This window comes from Epinephelus lanceolatus, chromosome 21 (genome assembly GCF_041903045.1).
Source record: "Epinephelus lanceolatus isolate andai-2023 chromosome 21, ASM4190304v1, whole genome shotgun sequence".
NCBI lineage: Eukaryota > Metazoa > Chordata > Actinopteri > Perciformes > Serranidae > Epinephelus > Epinephelus lanceolatus.
In genome coordinates, this window is record NC_135754.1 from 28448480 (window position 1) to 28474576 (window position 26097).

Consider the following 26097-nt stretch of genomic DNA (forward strand, 5'->3'; position numbering starts at 1 on the left):
TCATCACATTCCAGATTTTTAATTGAACTTTCAACCAGGGATTTTGTATAGTATCCGTAACTCTCACCAATTCTCACCAATTCATATTCTGATTTCTTTCACTGACAGACCGCAAATAAAACACCAGGGTGATCACAGTGTAATGCACTGTAATACAGACCTGCAGTCTTAATCAAAACGAATTTGTTGTTTTTCATACTGTTTCTAAGAAGAGTAACACCTGAAAAAATGAATGGGTAAATAAGAAAAATAAATTATAATAAAAATAATAATAAGTAAATAGTTAAAAGTCAGCTGGTAATACTCAAGATCCACATGCCAACCTAACCTTGTCTGCATCCTACAAGATCACAATCCAGCATGTACAGCGGGTAAAATAAGTATTGACCATGTCACCATTTTTCTCAGTAAACATATTTTTAAAGGTGCTACTGACATGAAATTTTCACCAGATGTTGGTAACAACCCAAGTAATCCATCCATACAATGAAACCAAAACAAATAAGTTCAGAAATTAACTTATGTGTAATAATGTGAGATGAGACAGGGAAAAAGTATTGAACACGCTTAGTGAAAATTATTTAATACTTCGTACAAAAGGCTTTGTTGGTAATGACAGCGTCAAGATGCCTCCTCTATGGAGAAACTAGTCGCATGCATGGCTCAGGTGTGATTTTGGCCCATTCTTCCACACAAGCAGTCTTCAAATCTTTAAGGTTCCGTGGGCCTCTTCTATGAACTCTGATCTTAAGGTATTTTCCATAGATTCTCAATTGGATTCAAGTCAGGTGATTGGCTGGGCCTTTCTAGCTGCTTTATTTTCTTTCTCTGAAACCAATTGAGAGTTTCCTTGGCTGTGTGTTTCAGATCATTGTCTTGCTGAAATGTCCACCTTCGTGTCATCTTCATCATCCTGGTAGATGGTGGCAGATTATTTATCGAGAACGTCTCGGTACATTTTTCCATTTAGCCTTCCTTCAATTATGTGAAGTTTGCCAGTACCGTATGCTGAAAAACAGCCCCACACCATGATGTTCCCACCTCCAAACTTCACTGTTGGTGTGGTGTTTCTGGGGGGATGTGCAGTGCCATTTGTCCTCCAAACATGTTGTGTATTATGGCATCCAAAGAGTTCAGTTTTGCTCTCATCTGACCAGAATATATTCTCCCAGTATTTCACATGCTTGTCCAAATGTTGTGCAGCAAACTCTAAACGAGCTTCAACATGCTTTTTCTTCAGCAATGGAGTCTTGCGTAGTGAGCGTGCATACAGGCCATGGCAGTTGAGTGCATTACGTATTGTACCTGCTAATTCTAGGTCTTTCTGAAACTCTCCACATGTGGTTCTTGGCTCTTGGGCAAGTCTTCTGATAATTCTTTTCACTTCCCTGTCTGTTCAAATCTTGCGAAGAGCACCTGTTCGTGGCCAGTTTATGGTGAAATGATGTTCTTTCCACTTCTCACTGGAACACTCAGAAGTTTAGTAATCCGTCTGTAACCAATGCCATCGGTATATTTTGCAACAATAAGGTTGCGAAGGTCTTGAGAGAGCTCTTTGCTTTTACCAGTCATGATGATGATGTTTCTTGTGTGACACCACGGTAAAGAGACACCTTTTTATAGGCCATCAGTTGGGACTGGACCAGCTGATATTAATTTGCACTAACAAGGGGCAGGATTGCTTTCTAATTACTGATAGATTTCAGCTGGTGTCTTGGCTTTCCGTGCCTTTTTGCACCTCTCTTTCTTCATGTGTTCAATACTTTTTCCCTGTGTCATTTCACATTATTACACATAACTTAATTTCTGAACTTATTTGTTTTGGTTTCGTTGTATGGATGGATTACCTGGGTTGTTACCAACATCTGGTGAAAATTTCATGTCAGTAGCACCTTTAGAAATATGTTTACTGAGAAATTGGTGACGTGGTCAATACTTATTTTACCCGCTGTATGTAAAAAATGTGTACAAAAGGTACAGGACAGCACTCCAATTATAATATTTATTGCCACACGAACTTTTCGGGTGAAACCCTTCCTCAGCGTGCACAAGCAACAAAGTGAATGCATCACACACAAGTGTCACATATCAATAATCAGGCTGACACAGCAGCTGCAGGTAATGGCAAGAGAAGAAAAAAAAGGAAAAAAAGGGACCCAACAATGTAGGCTAACCCTTCTTATATCAACACAAACAATTAAGTAACCACAATAGTGATATTTTTTAAACAGTTATTCAACAATGAAATGCATATCAATTTCTAAGAATTCCAAGCTTTTAACATTTTTAAAGTTTTTAAAAAAAATTTAACAAAAAATGAACAGGCAAATGTCTAATTGTTTTAATACAGTTTTCTTGTTAACCTGTAGGCCTGTTAGTCAAGAACATTTTTACAAAAAACATTTTTACAAAAAACAAGTTAGCACCAACTCCTCATTCAGTCCCTTTGGCTTTAAAGTGTCAAGGAAATGAATCTAGAAACATTCCTTTTGCAAAAGGATTTTATCCTGATCTCCACCTCTAGGTGGAATCTTAACTGCCTCAATGCCCATATATCTGAGATCTGCTGTGGTGTGGTAGTAGCTATTAAAATGTCTGGCTACTGCCGATTTAGAATCATGATTGCGGATGGAACATTTATGTTCACAGATTCTAGTTTTTAGTTCCCATTTTGTTTTACCAACATAGTACAGATTGCAAGGACACTTCAATAAATATACAACAAATTTAGTGTTGCATGTTATTCTACCTTTGACTTTCACAATCTCACCAGTTTTAGGATGTGAGAAATAATTTTCTCTGATCCCATTAGGCACACTGGACAAAAAATGATGAGAAGGTTTTTCTGGTAAAACGGATCTCACCAAATAGTTGCTCAAATTGGGCTGCCTTTTAAAGAAGAATCTTGGTGGCTCTTGAAAAGCTCTTCCAATTTCGGGATCTGTGTTCAGAATATACCAATAATTATTTACAACCTTTTTGAGTGCACTGGAAATAGGGCTATATGTGCACACCATTGAAACTGAGTTAGAAAGAACTTTTTCTTTCGGCTCACACAAAACATTCCTCTGGATCTGACGAACTTTATCCATGGTGTTTTCAACCAGAGTGTTGTTATAACCTCTAGAGATAAAATTATTACAGAGCTCCTTGGCTTGTGACTCAAAGATTTCATCCGAATCACAAATACATTTATACCTTAGAATTTGGGTGTATGGCAAACTCCTCTTAAGCGAGGGTGGATGATAACTGCTGTAGTGGAGAAAAGTGTTCCTATCTGTCTCTTTTTTATACATCTCTGTGTGCAAAATATTGACATTTTTCTTAACCAAAACAATCTTCTACCCGCTGTATATACCAACACTGATACATCTCCACACATAGTTGTATCTACACAATAAATACATCAATAAGACAACAATCAATGACAAACTAATGATTATTTGATGATCCAAACAGTTGGTGATTCATTTTCTTTAGTCATTTGAAGCATTAGTGCACTTTCACAGAAAATGGCTTTCATTATGTCACATCGTAACAGACACTGATCATCTTGCATTATTAAAATAGTAGTATAGTAATAGTATTATTAAAATAGTAATTCTCTCTATTCTCAGACCCAATTCTTTAAATTTTCAACAATTATCTTCAATCAGAATATGTCATATTTTAATAATAACGGTTATAATATTAAAATAATAACAATATAGATATTTTGCTTTTTTATAAAGCATCGCTCATACAAGAAATTAATTCCAATGTTCTATAAGAAGGAAATCACATGCAGTGAGTGAAAAGAAAATCAAATAAAATGCAACTTTTTAAAAAGAAGTGCAGCAGTCGACAAGTGCCAAGGAAAGTGCAAAACAGAGTTTCAAGCCTGTATCAGGAAAAGGCATAACTAGTTAAAGGCAGAGATAAGTGAAGAGATACGTTCTTAACTTAAATATACTGTTGCAGGGAACCTCCAATAAACCAGCAGCTGATGATCACAGTGTTCTTGGAGGCAAATAGTTAACAAGGGAGTTAGCAATGTAGCTCGGTCTCAGCCCATGTAGGTCTTTGTATACGAGGAGGAGGCGCTTAAAATGAATTCTAAATGTAACAGGAAGTCAATGCAGAGCAGCTCAGACAGCCTGATGTGCTCTTTCCTCTCAGTTGTGGCAGCAGAGCTGCAGAGTTTTGAATGAACTGAAGTCTCTCAGTGGTGTTTTTTGGGAGGCCTGTAAAAAGTGTGTTACAGTAGTTGTGTTGGCTTGAAATAAAAGCCTGAATTAATTTCTCTGCATCTTTTTCATTTAGAAATGGTCATACCTTATTAAACAGCATTTCTCTTTTTGTTTTAGGGCAGACAAGCAGGATTTCAGTTTTGTCTTCATTTAACTTTCAGAGATCATTGCTCATCCATTGATTTATTGCCAAAAGACAGGTAGTAATGGAGTTTATGGCTGCAGCATCCTTCAGTTCAGCAGAGATGTACAGCTATGTGTCATCTGCGTAACTATGGATACAAACATTATGTTCTCTAATGATGTCACCAAGTGGCAGCATGTACAGTGAGAACAATACTGGATGAAATGATATAAAAATACAATGTATAAGCTTAGATCTGAATGTAGGATCACACCAAAGTTTGTGACATCACATGAAATTCAGGGAGTTAAATTCCCCAAATTATTAAACAGCAGTTCTCTTTTTGTTTTAGGGCCGACTAGTACAATTTCAGTTTTGTCCTCGTTTAACTTTAAGAAATTATTGTGCATCCAATTATTTATTGCCAAATGCAGGTAGTAATAGAGTTCATAGCTGCAGCATTGTTTGGTTCAGCAGATCTTTTACTCACGGCATCATTTCTTCAAGAACTGAGAAGCTACAAATCTCATTTTCTGGATGGCCAGCTGGGTGTCTTCAGGGGAAATCCCAAGATGCCACACAGCCCGTATTAAATTTCCAAAGTAGGGGTACATGAGAACTTTTATCCCCTGTCCCAGTGCTGCCTCCTCTCCCTCGCCAACCTCACCCATGCGGGCACAGAACTCAGACGTGCTTAAACTGGGCTTCTGTAAACGGAAACACACAACATTTGTCTCCACAGCGGCCATGTCTACAGTGAACAGAGGAGGGTCACAGTCGAGCAAAGCTGGGAAGGTGAAGAGAAGAGAAGAAGTTAAGAGCAGGCAGTTGATGGTTTAATTTTCATAGACAGAAATATGAGCTGCTCACCTTGAGCAAAGGTTTTTGCATTACGGTGATCCTCCTCCAGTCTTCCAACCATCTCCAGCAAAGACAGTTTCCCCGCTGCTGCCAGTATACCAGCCTGCCGCACCTCCCCACCCAGGGCTTTACGGCACCGCACTGCCCGGAATATGAAGTCTCGGGATCCAGCCAGCACGGATCCGAAGGGGGCACCCAAACCCTGTCACACACGTGAATTTGAGTTTGAGAAGTTTTATTTGTGTAGAAGTTATTTGTTGGTTTTGACTCTGATCACATGTTGAATGTGTGTTTTGCAGTCCCACCTTGGAGAGGCACACACTGACGGTGTGTGTGTGCTGCAGTATGGTGGATGGAGGCACCCCCTGGGCCACAGTGGCGTTCATCACCCTGGCTCCATCCATGTGAACTGACAGACCATATCTATCTGCCAAAGCACGAACCTTGGAGATGGAAACAGAACCTGTGAGAGCTGCTGCATTCTCTGTTCTGCTGTAGCGAGGTAAGACTCACGGCTCAAGACACACACCTCCTGCAGGAAGGTCAGAGGCAGCACACGCCCTCCCTGTATGTTGTGTGTGTTCTCCACACATATGAGGCGTGAGCGGGGGTAGTGGGGGTTGGGGTAACCGTGGCGGATCTTCGATTCCAGCTGCTCTAAGTCAAACGACCCATCAGGGAGGGTGGTCACCATGGTGGCATGGACACCAGCCAGCTGTGTGAACACACACACACACACACACACACTGAATGATTTGTCAGATGACTCATATTGGGTACAGTTTCAGTGAAATGCAATCCTGTTAGTTCCTTTAATGTGTGCATTAAAGGTCTAGTCTGTAGGAAGTTGCAGATTGCAACCAAGTGAAACTTTTCCTGTGTGTCAAGACTATCTGATATGTCTATTCTGTGCTACTGTAGAAACAACATGGTGGACACCGTGGGAGAGGACCCACGCCGTATGTAGATATAAACGGCTCATTCTGAGTTAAAAGAAACACAACAATTATTAAATCCTACATACTGGAGCTTTAGGAATGTCATAATAAAAACCTGTGTATGGGGTGTTGGTGGCTTAGTGGTAGAGCAGGCGCCCCATGTACAAGGCTGTTGCCGCAGCGGCCCGGGTTCGACTCCGGCCTGTGGCCCCTTGCTGCATGTCGCTCTCTCTCTCTCTCTCTCCCCCCTTCATGCTCATCTGTCCTATCAATTAAAGGCTTAAAAATGCCTGAAAAAAAAAAACAACAACAAAAAAGAAAAAACCTGTGTATGATTTGGGGGGGTTGGGGGAGGCCCTTTCTAAGCCTCTCAGTGCTGGCCTCATAATCCCTGGCAGAAAAGCTCTGTTTTAGCGCCTGTTTCTTTAACAAGGGCGTATCTACAGGGGGTGAAAAGGTTGGCAGCTCTGACCTCTAAAAAGGGTAATTTGTGGTCAGACTGCTCGGAGCAGATGTGTCTGGGGTGCAGCTCAGTGGCCAGCAGGGAGGCACTGTGTGAATTGCTCATTTGTTACATTGTGAGCCAATAAATTCACACAAGTAAAGGCAGGAAATTCAAATGAGACGTTTTCAAGCAAGATAAAAGAACAATTAAAGTCATTATCAGAAACTGAAGACATAATGAAAACCATTGAACTATAATAGGTCCTCTTTAAGTTTTCTTGGTTTTCAACACCTGAGCTCTCTGCATCTCTGCACCATCACTGCAGCTGGGGAATAGCAGTTCATGTTGTTCCAGCGGGAGTATGATCCGAAATTAGGGGAAAGTGATCAGCAGTCAAGATTACTGGTTTCCCTGACTTTAGCATGTAGATGCATGTTGCAGAATACATAATATATATATATATATATATATATATATATATATATATATATATATACATATTACACTTGCTGTAGCATGCCTGTAGGACACACTGTACCTACACCCAGTGGTGTAGTGTTATAGGATGAGGTGAGTGTACTACTAGGTAGATGAGGTTACCAAGGAGGAAGAGGGTATACATTCCTGTGTATTTCAATGGCTTTGTGGCTGATGGTGGGTGTAAAGTGAACTTAAGCTGCTCTAAAGGCCGTGTAAACCACGGCTTCTTGTTGCTTATTGCTTAAACAGAAAATAAGAAAAAGAATAACAGGTCCCCTTTAAAGGGGTGCAGTTCCTTCCCTGCAAAGACCACCGATGTTAAAAGAGGTGCAGAAGGCCTGACCACAGGTGTCTGCTGCTCTTCACTCACCTGAGCGCTCCCTCCCTGCTCAAAGATGTGTAAATGGGACAGATCGCCCACAATCATCTCGTCGCCTCGCTCCCTGCAGTGCACCATCACTGCATAATGACACAGGTGCACATTTATGACCACTCTGACCTCATAGAAACTCATTCAGACTCTAACAATAAATGCACAGCTCACCTGCGATGAGGTTACACATTGTACCAGTGGGAACAAACAGGGCAGCCTCCATCCCAAACATATCAGCTGCAATCTCCTGTAACTCTGCAGAAATCAAATGTCAAAAGTCAGGAACCACTTTCTTTAATAATAAAGGCGTAAATAAATGATAAATAAATCTAACCGTTCACGGCCGGGTCATCTGCCATCGCGTCATCTCCCACCTCGGCCTCAGCCATGGCCTGGCGCATCGCCGGCCCAGGCTTGGTCGCCGAGTCGCTGCGAAGGTCGACCACTCTGACGGGAGTCGCCCCGCTCGGACCCGGGTGTGCGGGTTTTCCCGGGGTGCTGTAATAACCCCGCGCGCATCTCCGTCCAAGCCCGGTGCGTCCAGCTGCTGCGTCTCGTCCACTGTGCGGTTTCCTGAAAGCGACGACAACATGTTTAAAAACTTTGAGCAAAACTTTGCAGGAATTTTTTTTCAAAGACATGATGCCCCTCAGTGCTCTGCAAACAATAACGGAGCTGATTGTAGATTCCAGGAAGCGATGGGGAGAAGGACACGCCTCTGTATGAAGTCTCCAGCTTCAGGTTGCTCCGGGTCCACATCAGTGAGGACCTGACCTGGGCTCACCCCCACTGACGCCATCACCTATACTGTCAAACAGCAGCTCCTCTTCCTCTGCAGGCTGAGAAGGTTCAAATGAGACCTCAGGATACTGTGCAGACTTCTACAGGTGAACCATCAAGTGCATCCTGACTGGCTGCAGCACCACCTGGTGTGGCTCTAAAGAGGGTGGTGTAAACTGCCCAGCATGTCCTCCTGAGACCTGAACCTTCGTTTGGTGTGCATTTTTAATCTAGCTATTTGGATAGGACCTGATAAATATAAAAACCAATCACTGTCAACAATAATAAAGTCCCAGTGTCCTCAAACAAGACATTAATAAAGCCCCAGTGTCCTCAAACGAGATGACAATAAAGCCCCAGTGTCCTCAAACGAGACATTAATAAAGTCCCAGTGTCCTCAAACGAGACGACAGTAAAGTCCCAGTGTCCTCAAACGAGACATTAATAAAGTCCCAATGTCCTCAAACGAGACATTAATAAAGTCCCAGTGTCCTCAAACGAGACGACAATAAAGTCCCATTGTCCTCAAACGAGACATTAATAAAGTCCCAGTGTCCTCAAAGGAGACATTAATAAAGTCCCAATGTCCTCAAACGAGATGACAATAAAGTCCCAATGTCCTCAAACGAGACATTAATAAAGTCCCAGTGTCCTCAAAGGAGACATTAATAAAGTCCCAATGTCCTCAAACGAGATGACAATAAAGTCCCAATGTCCTCAAACGAGACATTAATAAAGTCCCAATGTCCTCAAACATGATATTAATAAAGTCCCAATGTCCTCAAACGAGATATTAATAAAGTCCCAGTGTCCTCAAACGAGACATTAATAAAGTCCCAGTGTCCTCAAACGAGACGATAATAAAGTCCCAATGTCCTCAAACATGATATTAATAAAATCCCAATGTCCTCAAACATGATATTAATAAAGTCCCAATGTCCTCAAACGAGACGACAATAAAGTCCCAATGTCCTCAAACGAGACGACAACAAAGTCCCAATGTCCTCAAACGAGACATTAATAAAGTCCCAGTGTCCTCAAACGAGACAACAATAAAGTCCCAATGTCCTCAAACGAGACGACAATAAAGTCCCAATGTCCTCAAACGAGACATTAATAAAGTCCCAATGTCCTCAAACATGATATTAATAAAGTCCCAATGTCCTCAAACGAGATATTAATAAAGTCCCAGTGTCCTCAAACGAGACATTAATAAAGTCCCAGTGTCCTCAAACGAGACGATAATAAAGTCCCAATGTCCTCAAACATGATATTAATAAAATCCCAATGTCCTCAAACATGATATTAATAAAGTCCCAATGTCCTCAAACGAGACAACAATAAAGTCCCAATGTCCTCAAACGAGACGACAATAAAGTCCCAATGTCCTCAAACGAGACATTAATAAAGTCCCAATGTCCTCAAACATGATATTAATAAAATCCCAATGTCCTCAAATATGATATTAATAAAGTCCCAGTGTCCTCAAACGAGACGACAATAAAGTCCCAATGTCCTCAAACGAGACATTAATAAAGTCCCAGTGTCCTCAAACGAGACATTAATAAAGTCCCAATGTCCTCAAATATGATATTAATAAAGTCCCAATGTCCTCAAACATGATATTAATAAAGTCCCAATGTCCTCAAACGAGACATTAATAAAGTCCCAGTGTCCTCAAACGAGACATTAATAAAGTCCCAGTGTCCTCAAACGAGACGACAATAAAGTCCCAATGTCCTCAAACGAGACATTAATAAAGTCCCAGTGTCCTCAGACAAGATATTAATAAAGTCCCAATGTCCTCAAACATGATATTAATAAAGTCCCAATGTCCTCAAACGAGACATTAATAAAGTCCCAGTGTCCTCAAACGAGACGACAATAAAGTCCCAATATCCTAAAACGAGACATTAATAAAGTCCCAATGTCCTCAAATGAGACAATAATGAAGTCCCAATGTCCTCAAGCGAGGCATTAATAAAGTCCCAATGTCCTCAAACGAGACGATAATAAAGTCCCAATGTCCTCAAACGAGACGACAGTAAAGTCCCAATGTCCTCAAATGAGACATTAATAAAGTCCCAATGTCCTCAAACGAGACAATAATAAAGTCCCAATGTCCTCAAATGAGACGATAATAAAGTCCCAATGTCCTCAAACGAGACGATAATAAAGTCCCAATGTCCTCAAACGAGACAACAATAAAGTCCCAATGTCCTCAAACGAGATGATAATAAAGTCCCAATGTCCTCAAACGAGACATTAATAAAGTCCCAATGTCCTCAGACATGATATTAATAAAGTCCCAATGTCCTCAAACAAGACGACAATAAAGTCCCAATGTCCTCAAATGAGACATTAATAAGGTCCCAGTGTCCTCAAACGAGACATTAATAAAGTCCCAATGTCCTCAAACATGATATTAATAAAATCCCAATGTCCTCAAACGAGACAACAATAAAGTCCCAATGTCCTCAAACGAGACATTAATAATGTCCCAATGTCCTCAAACGAGACAACAATAAAGTCCCAGTGTCCTCAAACGAGACATTAATAAAGTCCCAATGTCCTCAAACGAGACATTAATAAAGTCCCAGTGTCTCAAACGAGACATTAATAAAGTCCCAATGTCCTCAAACATGTTATTAATAAAGTCCCAGTGTCCTCAAACGAGACATTAATAAAGTCCCAATGTCCTCAAACATGATATTAATAAAGTCCCAGTGTCCTCAAACATGATATTAATAAAATCCCAATGTCCTCAAACATGATATTAATAAAGTCCCAATGTCCTCAAACATGATATTAATAAAGTCCCAGTGTCCTCAAACAAGACGACAGTAAAGTCCCAGTGTCCTCAAACGAGACATTAATAAAGTCCCAATGTCCTCAAACGAGACATTAATAAAGTCCCAATGTCCTCAAACATGATATTAATAAAGTCCCAGTGTCCTCAAACGAGACGACAATAAAGTCCCAATGTCCTCAAACAAGACATTAATAAAGTCCCAATGTCCTCAAACAAGACATTAATAAAGTCCCAATGTCCTCAAACAGGACGATAATAAAGTCCCAGTGTCCTCAAACGAGACATTAATAAAGTCCCAGTGTCCTCAAACGAGACATTAATAAAGTCCCAATGTCCTCAAACGAGATGACAACAAAGTCCCAATGTCCTCAAACAAGACATTAATAAAGTCCCAATGTCCTCAAACAAGACATTAATGAAGTCCCAATGTCCTCAAACAGGACGATAATAAAGTCCCAGTGTCCTCAAACGAGACATTAATAAAGTCCCAATGTCCTCAAACGAGACATTAATAATGTCCCAATGTCCTCAAACGAGACAACAATAAAGTCCCAGTGTCCTCAAACGAGACATTAATAAAGTCCCAATGTCCTCAAACGAGACATTAATAAAGTCCCAGTGTCTCAAACGAGACATTAATAAAGTCCCAATGTCCTCAAACATGTTATTAATAAAGTCCCAGTGTCCTCAAACGAGACATTAATAAAGTCCCAATGTCCTCAAACATGATATTAATAAAGTCCCAGTGTCCTCAAACATGATATTAATAAAATCCCAATGTCCTCAAACATGATATTAATAAAGTCCCAATGTCCTCAAACATGATATTAATAAAGTCCCAGTGTCCTCAAACAAGACGACAGTAAAGTCCCAGTGTCCTCAAACGAGACATTAATAAAGTCCCAATGTCCTCAAACGAGACATTAATAAAGTCCCAATGTCCTCAAACATGATATTAATAAAGTCCCAGTGTCCTCAAACGAGACGACAATAAAGTCCCAATGTCCTCAAACAAGACATTAATAAAGTCCCAATGTCCTCAAACAAGACATTAATAAAGTCCCAATGTCCTCAAACAGGACGATAATAAAGTCCCAGTGTCCTCAAACGAGACATTAATAAAGTCCCAGTGTCCTCAAACGAGACATTAATAAAGTCCCAATGTCCTCAAACGAGATGACAACAAAGTCCCAATGTCCTCAAACAAGACATTAATAAAGTCCCAATGTCCTCAAACGGGACGATAATGAAGTCCCAATGTCCTCAAATGAGACGATAATAAAGTCCCAGTGTCCACGGTGGCCACGGTATTTACACTGGTCACTATATGACGGAAGTAATGAACCAAAATTAAAAACAACTGAACTTCTCTCCACTGATTTTCTTCTGAAATGTGTATGATTTACCACTAGACTCCTTTTCCAGCACCATTCCTCAACAGTGATGTAGTGTTAAAGTACATGGAGTCGTTTGAGGACAAGAGAGGAAACTAAACAAATGCAGGTTTCTTTCATTTACCATGAAAACCAAAGAAGAAGAGGGAGTCCTGACTGCCATGGACTGTCCTCCACAGTCACCTGACCTCAGCCCCACTGAACATTTATGAGGACACTTGAAGACAGAGAGAGTCAAACATTCAACATCAATCTGCTGGACCCACTCTCCCAGTTTGGGGGTCACAGCCCCCAGTGCTCCGATTACCACTGGCACCACTGTTGCCTTTACTCCCCACATCTTGGTATTTTTCCAGCTTCTTGTGTTCCTCCTTCCTGATGTTGCTGTCGCTCTGGATTGCTACATCTATCACCACTGTCTTCTTCTGTTGTTTGTCGATCAACACGATGTCCGGTTGGTTAGCCATCGCCAGTTTGTCAGTCTGGATCTGAAGTCCCACAGGATCTTGGCTTGGCATTCTCAACCATCGTAGGAGGTGTCTTCCATTCTGACCTTGGGACTTCTAGTCAATACTCAGTATAGATGTTCCTGTACACTATGCCAGCCACTTAGTTATGGCATTCCATGTGTGCTCTTCCTGCCTGCATCAGATATATATGCAATGCCTATAAAAAGTATTCACCCCCCTAATTAAAATAAATAGTATAAGATAGATAGATAAGTGTTTGCGAAAATATTCAGCCCCTTTAAAGTGACTGACCTAATCCAACAGAGGTCCAGCTAGTTGATGCCAGCAGTGTCCCAATTAGTGAAATGGAGGCCGCCTGAGTGCAGTTGATGTGTGTCAAGTGATTGTAGTATAAAACCACCTGTGTCTGGGAGGTCCAGTCACTGGCTCAACAGTATTCCAAGCAACTCAGAGAAAAGATCATTGAAAGTATAAGTCAGGAGATGGCTACAAAAAGATCACCTGGAATTTGCCCAAAGCCACGTGGGAGAGTCCAAGGTCAATTGGAAGAAGGTTTTTTGGTCTGATTAGACGAAAACTGAGCTTTTTGGCCATCATTCTAGATGCTATGTTTGGCAAACACCAAACACTGCACATCACCACAAACACACCATCTCCACCGTGAAGCATGGTGGTGGCAGCATCATGCTCTGGGGATGCTTCTCAGCAGGGCGCAGGCCCTGGAAGGCTTGTAAAGTTAGAGGAGAACATGAATGCAGAAAAATATCACCAAATCCTGGAGGATAATCTGACTCAGTCTGCAAGAGAAGTACGACTTCGGAAAAGATTTATTTCCCAGCAAGACAACGACCCCAAGCGTACAGCAAAAGCTACACAGAAATGGTTCAAAGACAACAAGGTGCATGTTCTGGAGTGTCCAAGTCAAAGCCCAGGTCTCAATCCAATCAAGAATTTGTGGCTGGACTTGAAGAGAGCTGTTGCGCCCGATCCCCGAGCAAGGAAGAATGGAGAAAAATTGCAGTGTCCAGATGTGCCAGCCTGAATGAGACATATCCACACAGACTCAGTGCTGTGATCGCAACCAGAGATGCATCTACGAAATACTGACCTGAAGGGGGTGAATATCTATGCAATCATATACCTTACCTCATATATTTTTTATTATTTGACATTATTTTGTAAAAATCTGTTGTCACTTTGATATTAGAGGGTTTTTTTTGCAAATTCTTGTCAAAAAAGCCAAATTATATTGACCAGGATTTAATGTATAAAAGCAACAAAAGGGTGAAACATCCAAGGGAGGTGAATACTTTTATAGGCATTGTATATGTGAGTGTGTATGTATAAACACAGCAAATGTAGTTGCTTCTGTCTGTCCTGCTGGAAACCATTCAAGATGTTTTGTTCTTTCCTTTGTTTGGAACTGCAGAGAAGTACATGAACCATGTGACCGCATGGCACTGTTTGCAGTCAATGGAAATGTAATGGATGACCAATCAGCCCATCAGCATGCACAGAGCATAGTGGACCTCAAGGTGGCGCCATTATCTCAACAAAGGTAATCATACTGCACATGGACACTGACAAAGATCTCAATGGTCCGTTCTGATGTAAAACTCTACTTCTCTTACTAGAAACTCCATTTAAACTGTAAATTTTGTCAGTTGAAACCTGTAACCTGCTTGGTAATATAGTCTGCTCCTTTGCATATCCTGATTTCTTTCACTTATACATTGCAAACAAAATATCAGGGTGACCACAGTGTTATGCCATCCACTAACATAGACTTTCAGCGTTAATAGAAATGAATTTGACGTGTTCATAAGAGGAGTTGGTACCAGAATTAAATCAACTTCAGGTGGACAACTGAACATAACAGACTTCACGAATATTATTATTGCACTGGATCATATTATACTGTATGTGTTATAATTTTACTGTCAACAAGGGCTGCAACCTTATGATTGTTTTAATTACAGATGAGTCTGTACATTATTTATTGTTAAATTTACAAGACAATGTGACGTCTTTAAATAACCAACAGTCAAAAACCCAAAGATATTAAGTGTACTATGATGTAAAATGGAGAAAAACTGAGATATTTCGGGGGCTCTTAACAATAACAATCTAAGACAAACTAAAAACGATTAACTGTTGATCAAATTACTTGGCACTTCATTGTTTCTATGTATTTGCAGCACTGGTGTACTTTCACAGGAAACAGCTTTCATGGAAATAATTATAAGAATCTTCTTAAGTGTTTTTGTCTAACAGTGTTGGTAACATACATACTGACACAAATCATTTTGCACTATTATCATGACCCTCTGAATCTTCTGCTTTTCTCTCCAAGTATTCTCAGACATTCCTTTACTTTTCCACAATCATCCTCAGTCAGAACATGTCATGTTTTATGTAGTGTAAGTTTTAAACTCAAGTCTCACGTGTCCTGCATAATCCACGCCAGTGAGTGAGGCGTGCATGTGCGTGAGTGTCTCTGTGCATCTGTGTGCATCAGTCTGTCCCTGTGCCAGTGTGTATGATGTGTTTACGAAAGCTCCGAATAACTGTGACACCCTCAGATTCTTCAGGGGTCACCAGCCTGCTTTTGGCTCGACCTTTATCCCTGCACTGAGCTGTAAAGCTAATTCCACCTTGCTGACAACCACCATCCATTTATCTTATTGCACAGAGTGAAAAAGGAGGTGAAAGGAGGTGAAGGCATGTCCTGCAAATCCTCACCTCCCTACGCACACATACACAAATACAACATGATGACAGGCTCAGGCCCAAACTAAACTGGTTATATCCAGCCATATCCACTATTTTTATCAGCAATCAGGTCCCAGCTCTTTTGTACGGAAGCCTATTTCTGCCAATGTGATGAAAAATAAACATCCTGTAAGTCAATGATACTAGACTAAGTATTTCAAAATAATGATTTAGCATCTCAAAATAATGACTAAGTATCTCAAAATAATGACTTAGTATCGCAAAATAATGATTTAGTATCTCAAAAATAATGACTAAGTATCTCAAAATCTTGACTTAGTATCTCAAAATAATGACTTATTATCTCAAATGAATGACTTAGTATCTCAAAATAATGACGTAGCATCTAAAAAATAATGACATAGTATCTCAAAATAATGATTTAGTATCTCAAAAATAATGACTAAGTATCTCAGAATAATGACATAGTATCTTAAAATTATGGTTTAGTATTTCAAACAAAGTAGTATATCAAAATAATGACTTTCTCAAATTAATGTCAAACTTTGACAACTAAAACAATGGCTTAGTATTTAAAAACAATGATTTTTTTTTTTGTTATTTGAATAACAGGGGGGTGAGCCCCTTTGCAGTTACATAAGTGACAAAGGTGAAGTATGATACCATGTACCAGATACTATGTCATCATTTTGACAGAGTTGCTCATTCTAAGATACAAAGTCATTATATCGAGATGAGTAAGTAATTATTTTAAGAATGTTGCTCATTATTTTTTGATACGTCATGATTTTGAGATATTAAATCATTATTTTGACATACTAAATGATAATTTTGCAATTCTTAGTCATTATTTTTGAGATACTAAGTCAACATTTTGCGATACTCATTTATCATTTTGAAATATCTAGTAATTATTTTGAGCTATTATGTCATCATTTTGACAGTTTCTTATTTTGAGATAAGTCATTGTTTTCAAAATAAGAAAGCCATTAATATATGAGATACTAAGTCATTATTTTAAGGTACTAAATGATTTCTTAAGATACTTTATTATTTTGCAATATTAAGTCATTATATTTGAGATACAAAGTCATTATTTTGAGATACTAAGTCGTCATTATGAGATACTAAGTCATTATTTTGAGATACTACATCATTACTTGATATACAAAGTTATTATTATGAGATATCAAGTTAATATTTTGAGTTACTTAGTCATTATTTTGAGATACTAAGTCATTATTTTGAGATACTAAGTCATTATTATGAGAAGCAAAGTCATTGTTTTGAGATACTAAGTCATTATTATGAGATAGTTATGCGATACTAAGTCATTATTATGAGATACTAAGTCATTATTTTGAGGTACTACATCATTACTTGATATACAAAGTTATTATTATGAGATATCAAGTGAATATTTTCAGTTACTAAGTCATTATTTTTGCCAAATGCTTGAGAAAGTTTCCCATTAGAATGACTCACAAGATCTTTTTTTTTTTTTCTAATCACAAGGCTTAGTTTTCGCCTATTTTTTTCTTTTAATGTCAGACATGGGCTTCCATACCCTGGTGTCTTGGGGACTAAGTCAGTGTTTGGAGATGAAGGCTTGTGGGGATTTATCTACAGTGGACTGAGATTAGGCTACAAGGGAGACGCACTCATTACAGAACAACTCCCTCCTCCCTCTGTCACTCACTTCTCTCTGACCCACAAATGCTACAACTCCATTCACATCACACCATCTCCCTCCCCACACACACACACACACACACACTCATGCTGTCTTGTCTGATGTTAATCACTCGATAAAAGTCCCAGTGTGTGTTATCAGGACCGCACCACACTGTAGTTAAAGTTGATATTGCCAGTAACAGAGCCAGGTTTTATGAGCCATAACAAGTCGTCATTAAAAGTCATTAGCAAACATCAGCGTCGTAAAAAGGCCACAGTTGGTCTCGAGAGCCCCACAAGAGCCGTGAACGGAGAGAGATGAAGATGCATCTGTTCGAAACTCCGAGCAGCGATGGGGATCTGTGATAAGACGGAGAACGTGGGAGACGTCCTGAGCTGGAGTTTTTCCGGGATCACTGTTGGCTTCTGTAACCTCACACTTTTGTCTGTGTGTGTGTGTGTGTGTGTGTGTGTGTGTGTGTGTGTTGTTTCTCTCAAATGCCTTCCAGCATTCCTTGCCTGTGCGTGGAGAAGGGAGAGTGGTGTTTTGGAGAAAATATTGAATTAGAGAAAAAGAGGCAGAGAGGGAGAAATGAAGGAGAGGGAGAAATATTGACTCCTTCTGGGAAGGAGCGAGACGGCAACGCCTTTCCAATAACCATAAACCCACTGGGCTGAAAATAGACGGGCCGAATGAATAAACGAATGTGTTCATCCCACATGAGCTCTTCTCTTTCACAGAAGGAGGGGAATGGAGGTGACCCCCCCCTCCTTCTCCTTCTCTCTCTCTCCTCTTTCACTGAGGCCATCATTTCTTCACCATGACGAGAGATATTAACCGGAACAAAACAGGTGTTTATGGGAAACCTTCCCTCAAATGAGGTTTCTCATACACACGCGCGCGCGCGCACACGCACACGCACACACTTCCCTCTGCAGTGTAAAGGTGTCGACATCAGTGCCTGCGAAACAAGAGTAACATCTGTTTCACATTTCACACTACCCCCGAAATCGAGTCGCCGAAATCCGGCACTTGGGCAGTGACTTGTGGCTTCAGAAACCAACGAAAAAGGCGTCCTTTCATGTTGGCGTGATACGCGGCCTATTGCTGTTGTAGTTTAACAGTGCCTGGCAGCATTGGGGGAAATGCGGCGGGACAATAACGAAAGTTAAGGTGGCAAATGTCCGAGTGGGGCAGGTGGTAGTGGTGGTGGAGGGGTCCAACGAACACCAACTTTCACCCGAGAGAGCGGTGTTCGCATCCTGTAAGAATCTAAAGCCAGACCCTGTTCTTTTTTCCTGAACCCAACCATGTGTTTTTGTTGAAGGAAAAAAATCTTCAATTTGCGTTGTTGTATCGACGTAGTGCTTTTATTTTGAAAGAGACTGTATGTAAACGTTAAATTTCCTGTGAAAACAGAAGTGTATCTTGAAAGAAGACAATGCATGTAACAGGCAGAACTTGACACAGTGTCCCAGAACGTTAACAACCAACACACCCAGGGTAACTTGGACATCGTATGAGGACGTGGAAAGTTCATGACCAAACATCGATGGTTTGTTATATCCCAGTTTTAATAAATCACAAATTCGCCTCAAGGGGCTTTACAGTCTGAACAGCACATGACACCCCCTGTCCTCACACCCTTGCTTGGGATAAGGAAAAGCTCCTCCCAACCCTTTAATGGGAAAAAATAGAGGAAACCTCAAGACAGAGGAGGGATCCCAAACCCAGACAGACAGATGTGCAATGGATGTCATTTGTACCGAACAGACAAACATAGTAAAATTACAGTATGAACAATCACAATGATAGATTGTAAATATTCTCATTCAGCCTCAAGGGCATTACTGAGTTGGGGCACTGATGTTGGGCGATAAGGCCTGAGTTGCAGACAAAGCTCCAGTTCATACAAAAAGTGTTTGATGCGATTTGAGCGCTGTGCAGACCAGTCAAGTTCTCCCTCACCAGCCGCGGAGAACCATTTCTTTATTGACCTCACTTGTACAATGAGGTCATTGTTGTGTTGAAACAGGAAAGTGCCTTCCCGCAACTGTTGCAACAAAGATGGAAGCACACTCAAAAGCACTAGTTCCAAACCCCGGGATACCAACCCCCAATAGGGAGGTGACTGAGCTTCATGGCAGGGGGGTTGGGAGGCCTTTTTAATTTTAAGGGGTATAAGAAAACCTTTAAAGTTTGGACAGTCTCTCCAGGGTTTCACAGGCTGTTTTGTGTGATTGTTGCTGCCTGAAAGGCCTGTACTTATACACGTCTCTGTATCATGATGTGGTTTAATGTTATTTCTGGCCTACACAATTCAAGTAGCATTTTAATGGGCCTAACTATCAATAACTATTTAACACATTCATAAGTTGTTGGGGTTTTTTTTCAGCAGTTGAAAAACCGTAGCCCTTAAGGACCATCTTCCTGCTCCATCTGCCCAATTAGCACAAGCTAATGCAGCACAACATGATCTCATCACTTTCGTGATGAAAAGTGATGAGGGCTGAAGCCCGCAGCAGCGGCTAACATCCGACACTGAGTCATTCATCTCACACAGTTGGGTAACATTAGCTGTGTGATGATAACAGTTAGCCCTGTCACTGTGTCTGTGTGATCCCAGATTTTTTAGATTATTTATTGGTCAGTTTTTGACCTTAATGACAGTACAACTGAAGATGGAATGACACACAGCACCACCGGGGCCACCGGGTGGAATTGAACACAGGCTGCTGCAAAGAGCTCAATCTGTATGGAGTACACAGTCTACCAGGTGAGCTAGGGGTTGCCCCTTTACGATAGAAACTTAAAAAAAAACCTCACAGGAGCACGGTGAAGACCTGAACCAACACATTCTCACTCCGACCTCGTCACCTATCCACATATCCGTTCCTGTGGGCTCCAGCAACACCAAACCTCTGAGCTTGCCTGAGAAGGACTAAATGCACAAACCCACTATTTTTAAATATCCCATGGAGAGAGACTCTGGCTGCAGCCTGTTTTATTTTGTTCTGAAAATGTCGGCATGCAGCCTCGTTCTGTGGACGATAAACGAAGTGCAGACTGAAATACAGTGAGTGCTGGACGGAGCAGTGAGTGACAACAACCACGCCCACATTTAAGAGTACTGTTTGCAGTGGAAACACTAGGGTCTAGATACCATGTCTGAAGGGTTACTGTTGGTTCCAAAGGTACCATACTGAAAGTGTTTGGTGGAAACAGGGCTTTAGATTTCCCTTTAGAAAAGCATGTAAAAAAGGGGCGTCCACATACTTTTGGCCACATTGTTTAGTTTTGGTTGTATTTACAGTTTTGTGATATTCTTTTCTCCACCCCAGTTTCACCGAAGCGAGTGAAATTGCATTAGCGGTCCTCCGAGTCTTGCAAAATGACATTTGAAAAATTCCCTTGCCTTTCCTCTGAACTTGCTGCGAACAGTTTTCATTGGAACCACTTCCCACCAAATAAATAGTCCCAGTGAAAATGGATGGATTATAGTAATCAGAAAATTGCCTCTAGAAAGACACAAAGGACTCTAAAATACTTTGAGTGCTCAAACTAAATTTAATTCACCCCCGTCATTCAGAACCTCAGCACATTGATTATCTACCACTTGTGGTAAATGAAAACTTTCTTTTTGCGTAATTTGGGTGAACTGTCCCTTTAAGCCTTGTGGTAAAGATAGTTATTGTATGACAGTATGAGGCAGGGCTAACCAGACCATCAAGATTACCCGCTGTTGTAATCAGCTGCAACCACTATCGCCTGTGTGCACTCATTCATCTCGTCCTTCATTCATCCACTCACTGACTTCTCCTCTCTCAGTCAGTCATTTCTTATTTTGTTCATTCAGCTGTAATTATAGACCATCACCAGCCTGTACAGTTTCACTTCCAGGAACAGTCGCATCTCCTCTCCTCCATTCATTTACCAGACCTTCCCTTCACCCCTCGCAGCGTTCCTGTCACCCTCCTGACCCTCTTTTCACTCCTCCTCCTCCTCCTCCTGCTCCTCTTCATCCTCCTTTCCCACATTGCCCACTCCCCCCTCTCTCTGTCTCTCTCTCTCGCTCACTCTGGGAAGTCATGTGACTTCTCTGAAGCTGAGCCCTATAAACCAGCAGTACTTGGGGGGCTCAGTGTCTATACAGCTCTCTGATTGGCTCTTGCATTCAGATGCTGTTCACTGCTGGGTGCACACACGCACACGCAGGCACGCACACGCACACGCACACACACACACACAGACACACACACACACAGACACACACACACACACAGCAGACCCCCTGTTTTCCTCTTTCTGGAACAAATGTGATCCATCACATTGAAAAACTGTGAGTGTGTGTATGTGTGTGTTTATGTGTCTAAATGCCACCTATTGCTGGAAATGAAGCCTTTAAAGGGAAAGTTCAGATTTTTTGAAGGGGTTGTATGAGGTGCTTATTCCTAGACAGTTTATCACAAACAGTAAATGTCAGTCGGCACACCCCCAGTTTGGAAAAGCAGGCTGGATTCTGACATGGAAGCTAAGGAATCTACTGCTGTGGAGGAGTCAGCGACAAAACATACTTTAGCCACCTAAGGCCCTGATCACACAGAAAGTGTTTTGCAGATTGCAAAATGTGAGGCACGCCACACTGCCTTTTTTAAAATTATATTATTCTTTTTTAATTAAATTGAAATTAAATGCCACTACTGAAGAAAAACCTTGCTACGGACTCACCTCCCTACTCTAACCTTCCCGTGAAATCAATCTAATGTTTATTTATTTCAGTTATTTGACAGTAATTAGTATCTAGTCCCTAAAATGTTGAGGCAGAGGGTACTTGCTGTAGCTCTGGTTGAGGGTGAGAGGCTGTCAGTAAATAGTTTGTAGGTCACAGGGAAACAGAGATCTGTGTGGGTACATGAGACCCTAAAAAAGAGGGTGGATCATGGGGAGTACCACCAGTTGGTCCAGGAGCTTCTCCTCCATATTTTAGGATAACTTGGGGCCGTTTGACAACCTGGTGTTTACCGTTGGGCTGTATAGCTCTGGGTATCCAAAAGCAAAAAGCTTCATTCTCATTAAAAACAATTACAAAAAGCCGCCTCCAGCTGCTCAAACACTTTCTGTGTGATCAGGGCCTTAAAGATGTCACATTGAGAGTATTTTCACCACTTTACCTTAATGTCAGACAGAGATTTCCAACGGGGAAATGAAGCAGTTACATCACTCTCTTCAAAGTCAGACTCCATTGAGAAAGTCAGTTGCCCCTTCTACACTGCCAGATTTTCCATGAATGTTGGGCCGTTTTGCCGGCAAGTTGCGAGCGTTTAGACACACAGAGCCGGATTGGCGAGTTGATCCGAGGTGCCCAATTTTCCGCCTCGTAGGGTAGTCATATTGGTGTAAGCTTTTTGGTTTAAACAGACCAAGGCGGCCTTCCACCACGGGAGGGGCTGTTGATGACTTGTGGGAGGAGCTGTTGATGACGCAACCCACTGGCATGGGATAAACAGGAAACAGCTGATAACCGGAATGAGCAGCTAGTAGCAAGAGGGAAACGCAAACCTGACAGACACTGTAAAGATGAGCAACTGGCGAGACAAAGAATTGCGCACCCTCCTTGCCCTCGCAAACTAAGAGGCCATTAACCGTCAGATGACGGGGATGGTGAAGAACGGGCCGACTTCTGAGAGAATTGCCAAAGGACTGACCAGCCGCGGCTTCCCTCAGAGTACGTCACTGTTTACGTCACATGGGGAACTGAAGCCATTAATGGCTTTCCTATTGAAAAGGGCTACCTGACGTAAAGGTGAAGTTGTGAAAATACTCTCAGTATATCATACATTTAAACGATATTGATGTTTTTTGGGTCTGATTTATTTATTTTTTTTAACTTTTTTTTAGTTGGTTAAAATGTGTTTTGACCCCCATCCTTAGCAGTACATTGCTTAGCTTCCATGTTGTGCTCCAGCCTGCTTCTCCAAGCTGGGGACATGCCGACTGACATCTACTGTATGTAATATACTGTCTAAGGATGAGTATCTCACACAACCCCACTTCAAAAAATCCAAACTATCCCTTTAAATAGAGCAAAGTCCTGTTCTCGCAGTCACTTCAGTATGCACACACATACACTGAGTCTGAGAAGTGCCATTTGTTTTATATTGGGGTATTCGTGCTGTGGCAGGTCAGAGGCTGAATGGACTCGGCGCAGAGGGCTCAGCATTCAGGCTCTTTTAATCCAATCGGACCCTTGTTTAGATGAAACAGAGCAGCCTGTCAGTTATTGGCAGAGAAGCGTCGCTGTTCATATTCAAAACGTTCAATTTGGATTGAAGGCTTCTGTCGGTTCAAATTTACAGTGGAAAGCTTTTAAAATCGAGTGTGTAATTTGGAAACAAAACCCAGACAGCGGTTTTTATATTGTGAGATTTTGGAGATCCCAGGTTTTTATCTGACTCTGATCTTCCAGCTGGTGGTGTGTGTGTGTAGCTTCAGGGAAGGAACAAGTCGGTTAATGATTTTATCCGATGTGGAAACCACAATGGAAGAGTATTGATAAAGAATCGCCAGGGGCAGTGGAGCCTCTCTGTTGTTAGTCGCCTCTTTATTATGTAACTGACTCAAGGTTAGAGACCAACACCCTCCCACACACTTTTCCTACTACTGTCAATTCATACTCTGAGCAGCAATATTGACTGAGATAGACAATGTGTGTGTGTTTGTGTGTGTGCTGGCAGGTAAACACAGGTGAGAGTAACTACTGGAACTACATTTAAACAAGTACAGGTGCTTTATTTGAGTATTTACTTCTCTTATATTGCATTATCAGATAAAATCCACTTTGATTCAAACTAAAATATCTGAACACCTATTGATTGGATTGCCTTGAATTAATGTACACACATTTATGGTTCCCAGAGGATGAATCCCACTGACTTCAGTGATCCCCTGACTTCTCCTCTGGCACCACCAGCAAGTCAATGTTTTTCATTTGTCCTGTGAGATATCAATTTGTCCAATGGACTGGGATAAATCTTTTACCAGACATTCATGTTCCTCAGAGGATGGATCATAATGACTTTGGTAATCTCCCAATTGGTCCGCTAGCGCCACCAACTGGTTGATGCTTTTCAGAGTGAAATACCTCGACAACAGCTATGGATTACAGTGTAATTTGGTGCTAACAACCATGTGCTGTCTCCAAAGTCCCTCCTTATTTTTTACATAGTGCACTATATTTAGGGATGTCTGGGTTGCTTTGCTCAGGCCTGCCGCCCCTGCGACCCGGCTCCAGATAAGCTGATGAAAATAGATGGATGGATCGATGGATGGATGATACCATCCACCATTTCATCTTAGTGTCCAAATTCTGAGTGTGTAATTACTCAGAAAATTTCAGTGATGACACTGCAGTCACCCCAAAAACCAAATAACTGGTTATACCGTTACTTTTGTCATCACATCACTACTGGGGCAGCTGTGACCCAGAGATAGAGCGGATCGCCCACCACTCAGGAGATCGGTGGTTTGATCCTGCAGTGTGCATGTTCAAGTATCCCTGAGCAAGATACTGAACCCCACATTCCTCCAGATGGCTGCTCCACGAATGAGTAATGAGTAATTTATTACATTTTTATGTTGTGTTCACACCGGGCACGAATAAAACAATTTGCACAAGTGAATTATATGTTAAGTCAACGTAAGGGTGCAGTTTGATATGAATTTGAGCCGGGCAGTGCGATAGACACAATATATGCGAATGACATGAAATACGCAAATTAAGTGGCGCGAATGAAGCAAGTAGCGTGATTTTGCGTCATACGCTTATTTGCGAGAGTTGAAAAAAATCTGAACTTAAATGACCAATTTGCACCGCAATAGTCAGCCAACATTGAGATCCTCTGTGATCGTATGACGACAAGTTCATTCATCGATTTAGCAATTTCAGGCGTGCGTAACGCGAGTTATTCACGCGTATAATGCGAGTCAACACAAAATACTCTAGTATTCAAAGAAACACGAAAATTCGCATCACGTTTGGTGTGAACACATTAGAGTAATGACTTAATGTAAGCTATAGAAAATTTAAGTATTGATATGGACAATGGATATGCAGATAATTAAAATATAATGCATGCATTTCATATCATGTTTGGGGGCTAAGCAAATTGTTTCTGAGGGCTACCATCGGCCCGCAGGCCACACTGTGAACAACCATGCTTTAGACCAGTGGTTCCCAACTGGTGGGTCGCGGTCCAAAAGTGGGTCCATTCTGACGCTGATTATATTAAACCGTGTGGATCTTGAACTAATGACTAAGGAGAAATCTGGACCCCAGGCCTGGGCCAGTCAGGAACCGATGCTTGAGACCACTCATTCCCAAACGATGGTACGTGTACCATGGGTGGTGCGTAAGCTCCCTCTAGTGATAGGTGAAGGAACCCCTCTATATAATGCTATTAAAATACTACAACATTTCAAACTAAAATACTGAAAATATGAGATCCCCGAAATGTAATTTGAAATACGTTTTGCCTTTCCTGTAGTATTTTTGTTTCTATATCAACCTGCTAGGTAGTTATGTTCGTAAATGTGGCGCGCACATGCGTCTGTAATTAGTTACGTGCTAAACTAAAATTAATGGTTTAAAAACAGTAAATCATGGCTTCATACAGTAACTATTAGGAAAAGAAGTGTGGGTCAGGAGGAGATATTTTCAGCAGCCCTGCTGAAACTGAAGTGGACGACAGTCAAACAAACTCAAGTGCTAGAAGCTACTGAAGCCA

General features: G+C 41.2%; 1 protein-coding gene across 2 annotated transcripts; it reads right to left on the reverse strand.

Annotated features, from left to right (window-relative positions):
- Positions 1–1988: 1988 nt before the first annotated feature.
- On the reverse strand, positions 1989–8276 carry LOC117246924 (uncharacterized). 2 transcript variants are annotated; one of them, XM_078163367.1, is made up of 7 exons: positions 7785–8276; positions 7622–7705; positions 7448–7536; positions 5744–5929; positions 5520–5657; positions 5224–5416; positions 1989–2941 (listed from the first exon to the last, which is right to left on the reverse strand). In XM_078163367.1, exons 1-7 carry the CDS (start codon positions 8089–8091, stop codon positions 2475–2477), a joined length of 1464 nt encoding a protein of 487 aa, XP_078019493.1. In that variant the 5' UTR covers positions 8092–8276; the 3' UTR covers positions 1989–2474. The 2 variants fall into 2 exon arrangements, with proteins under 2 accessions (XP_078019493.1, XP_033466848.2); XM_033610957.2 differs by having other exon boundaries at positions 2801–5140.
- Between the last annotated feature and the right edge of the window lie 17821 nt (positions 8277–26097).

Bases quoted from the DNA above. Each gene is read 5' to 3' on its own strand.
- LOC117246924 (XM_078163367.1), bottom strand. From the start codon at position 8,091: ATGTCTTTGAAAAAAAATTCCTGCAAAGTTTTGCTCAAAGTTTTTAAA. The intron at 5,417-5,519 runs GTGGGACTGCAA...CGTGTGTGACAG, and splicing joins TCAGTGTGTGCCTCTCCAAG to GGTTTGGGTGCCCCCTTCGG. The intron at 2,942-5,223 runs GTGAGCAGCTCA...TTCTGAACACAG, and splicing joins TGCAAAAACCTTTGCTCAAG to ATCCCGAAATTGGAAGAGCT.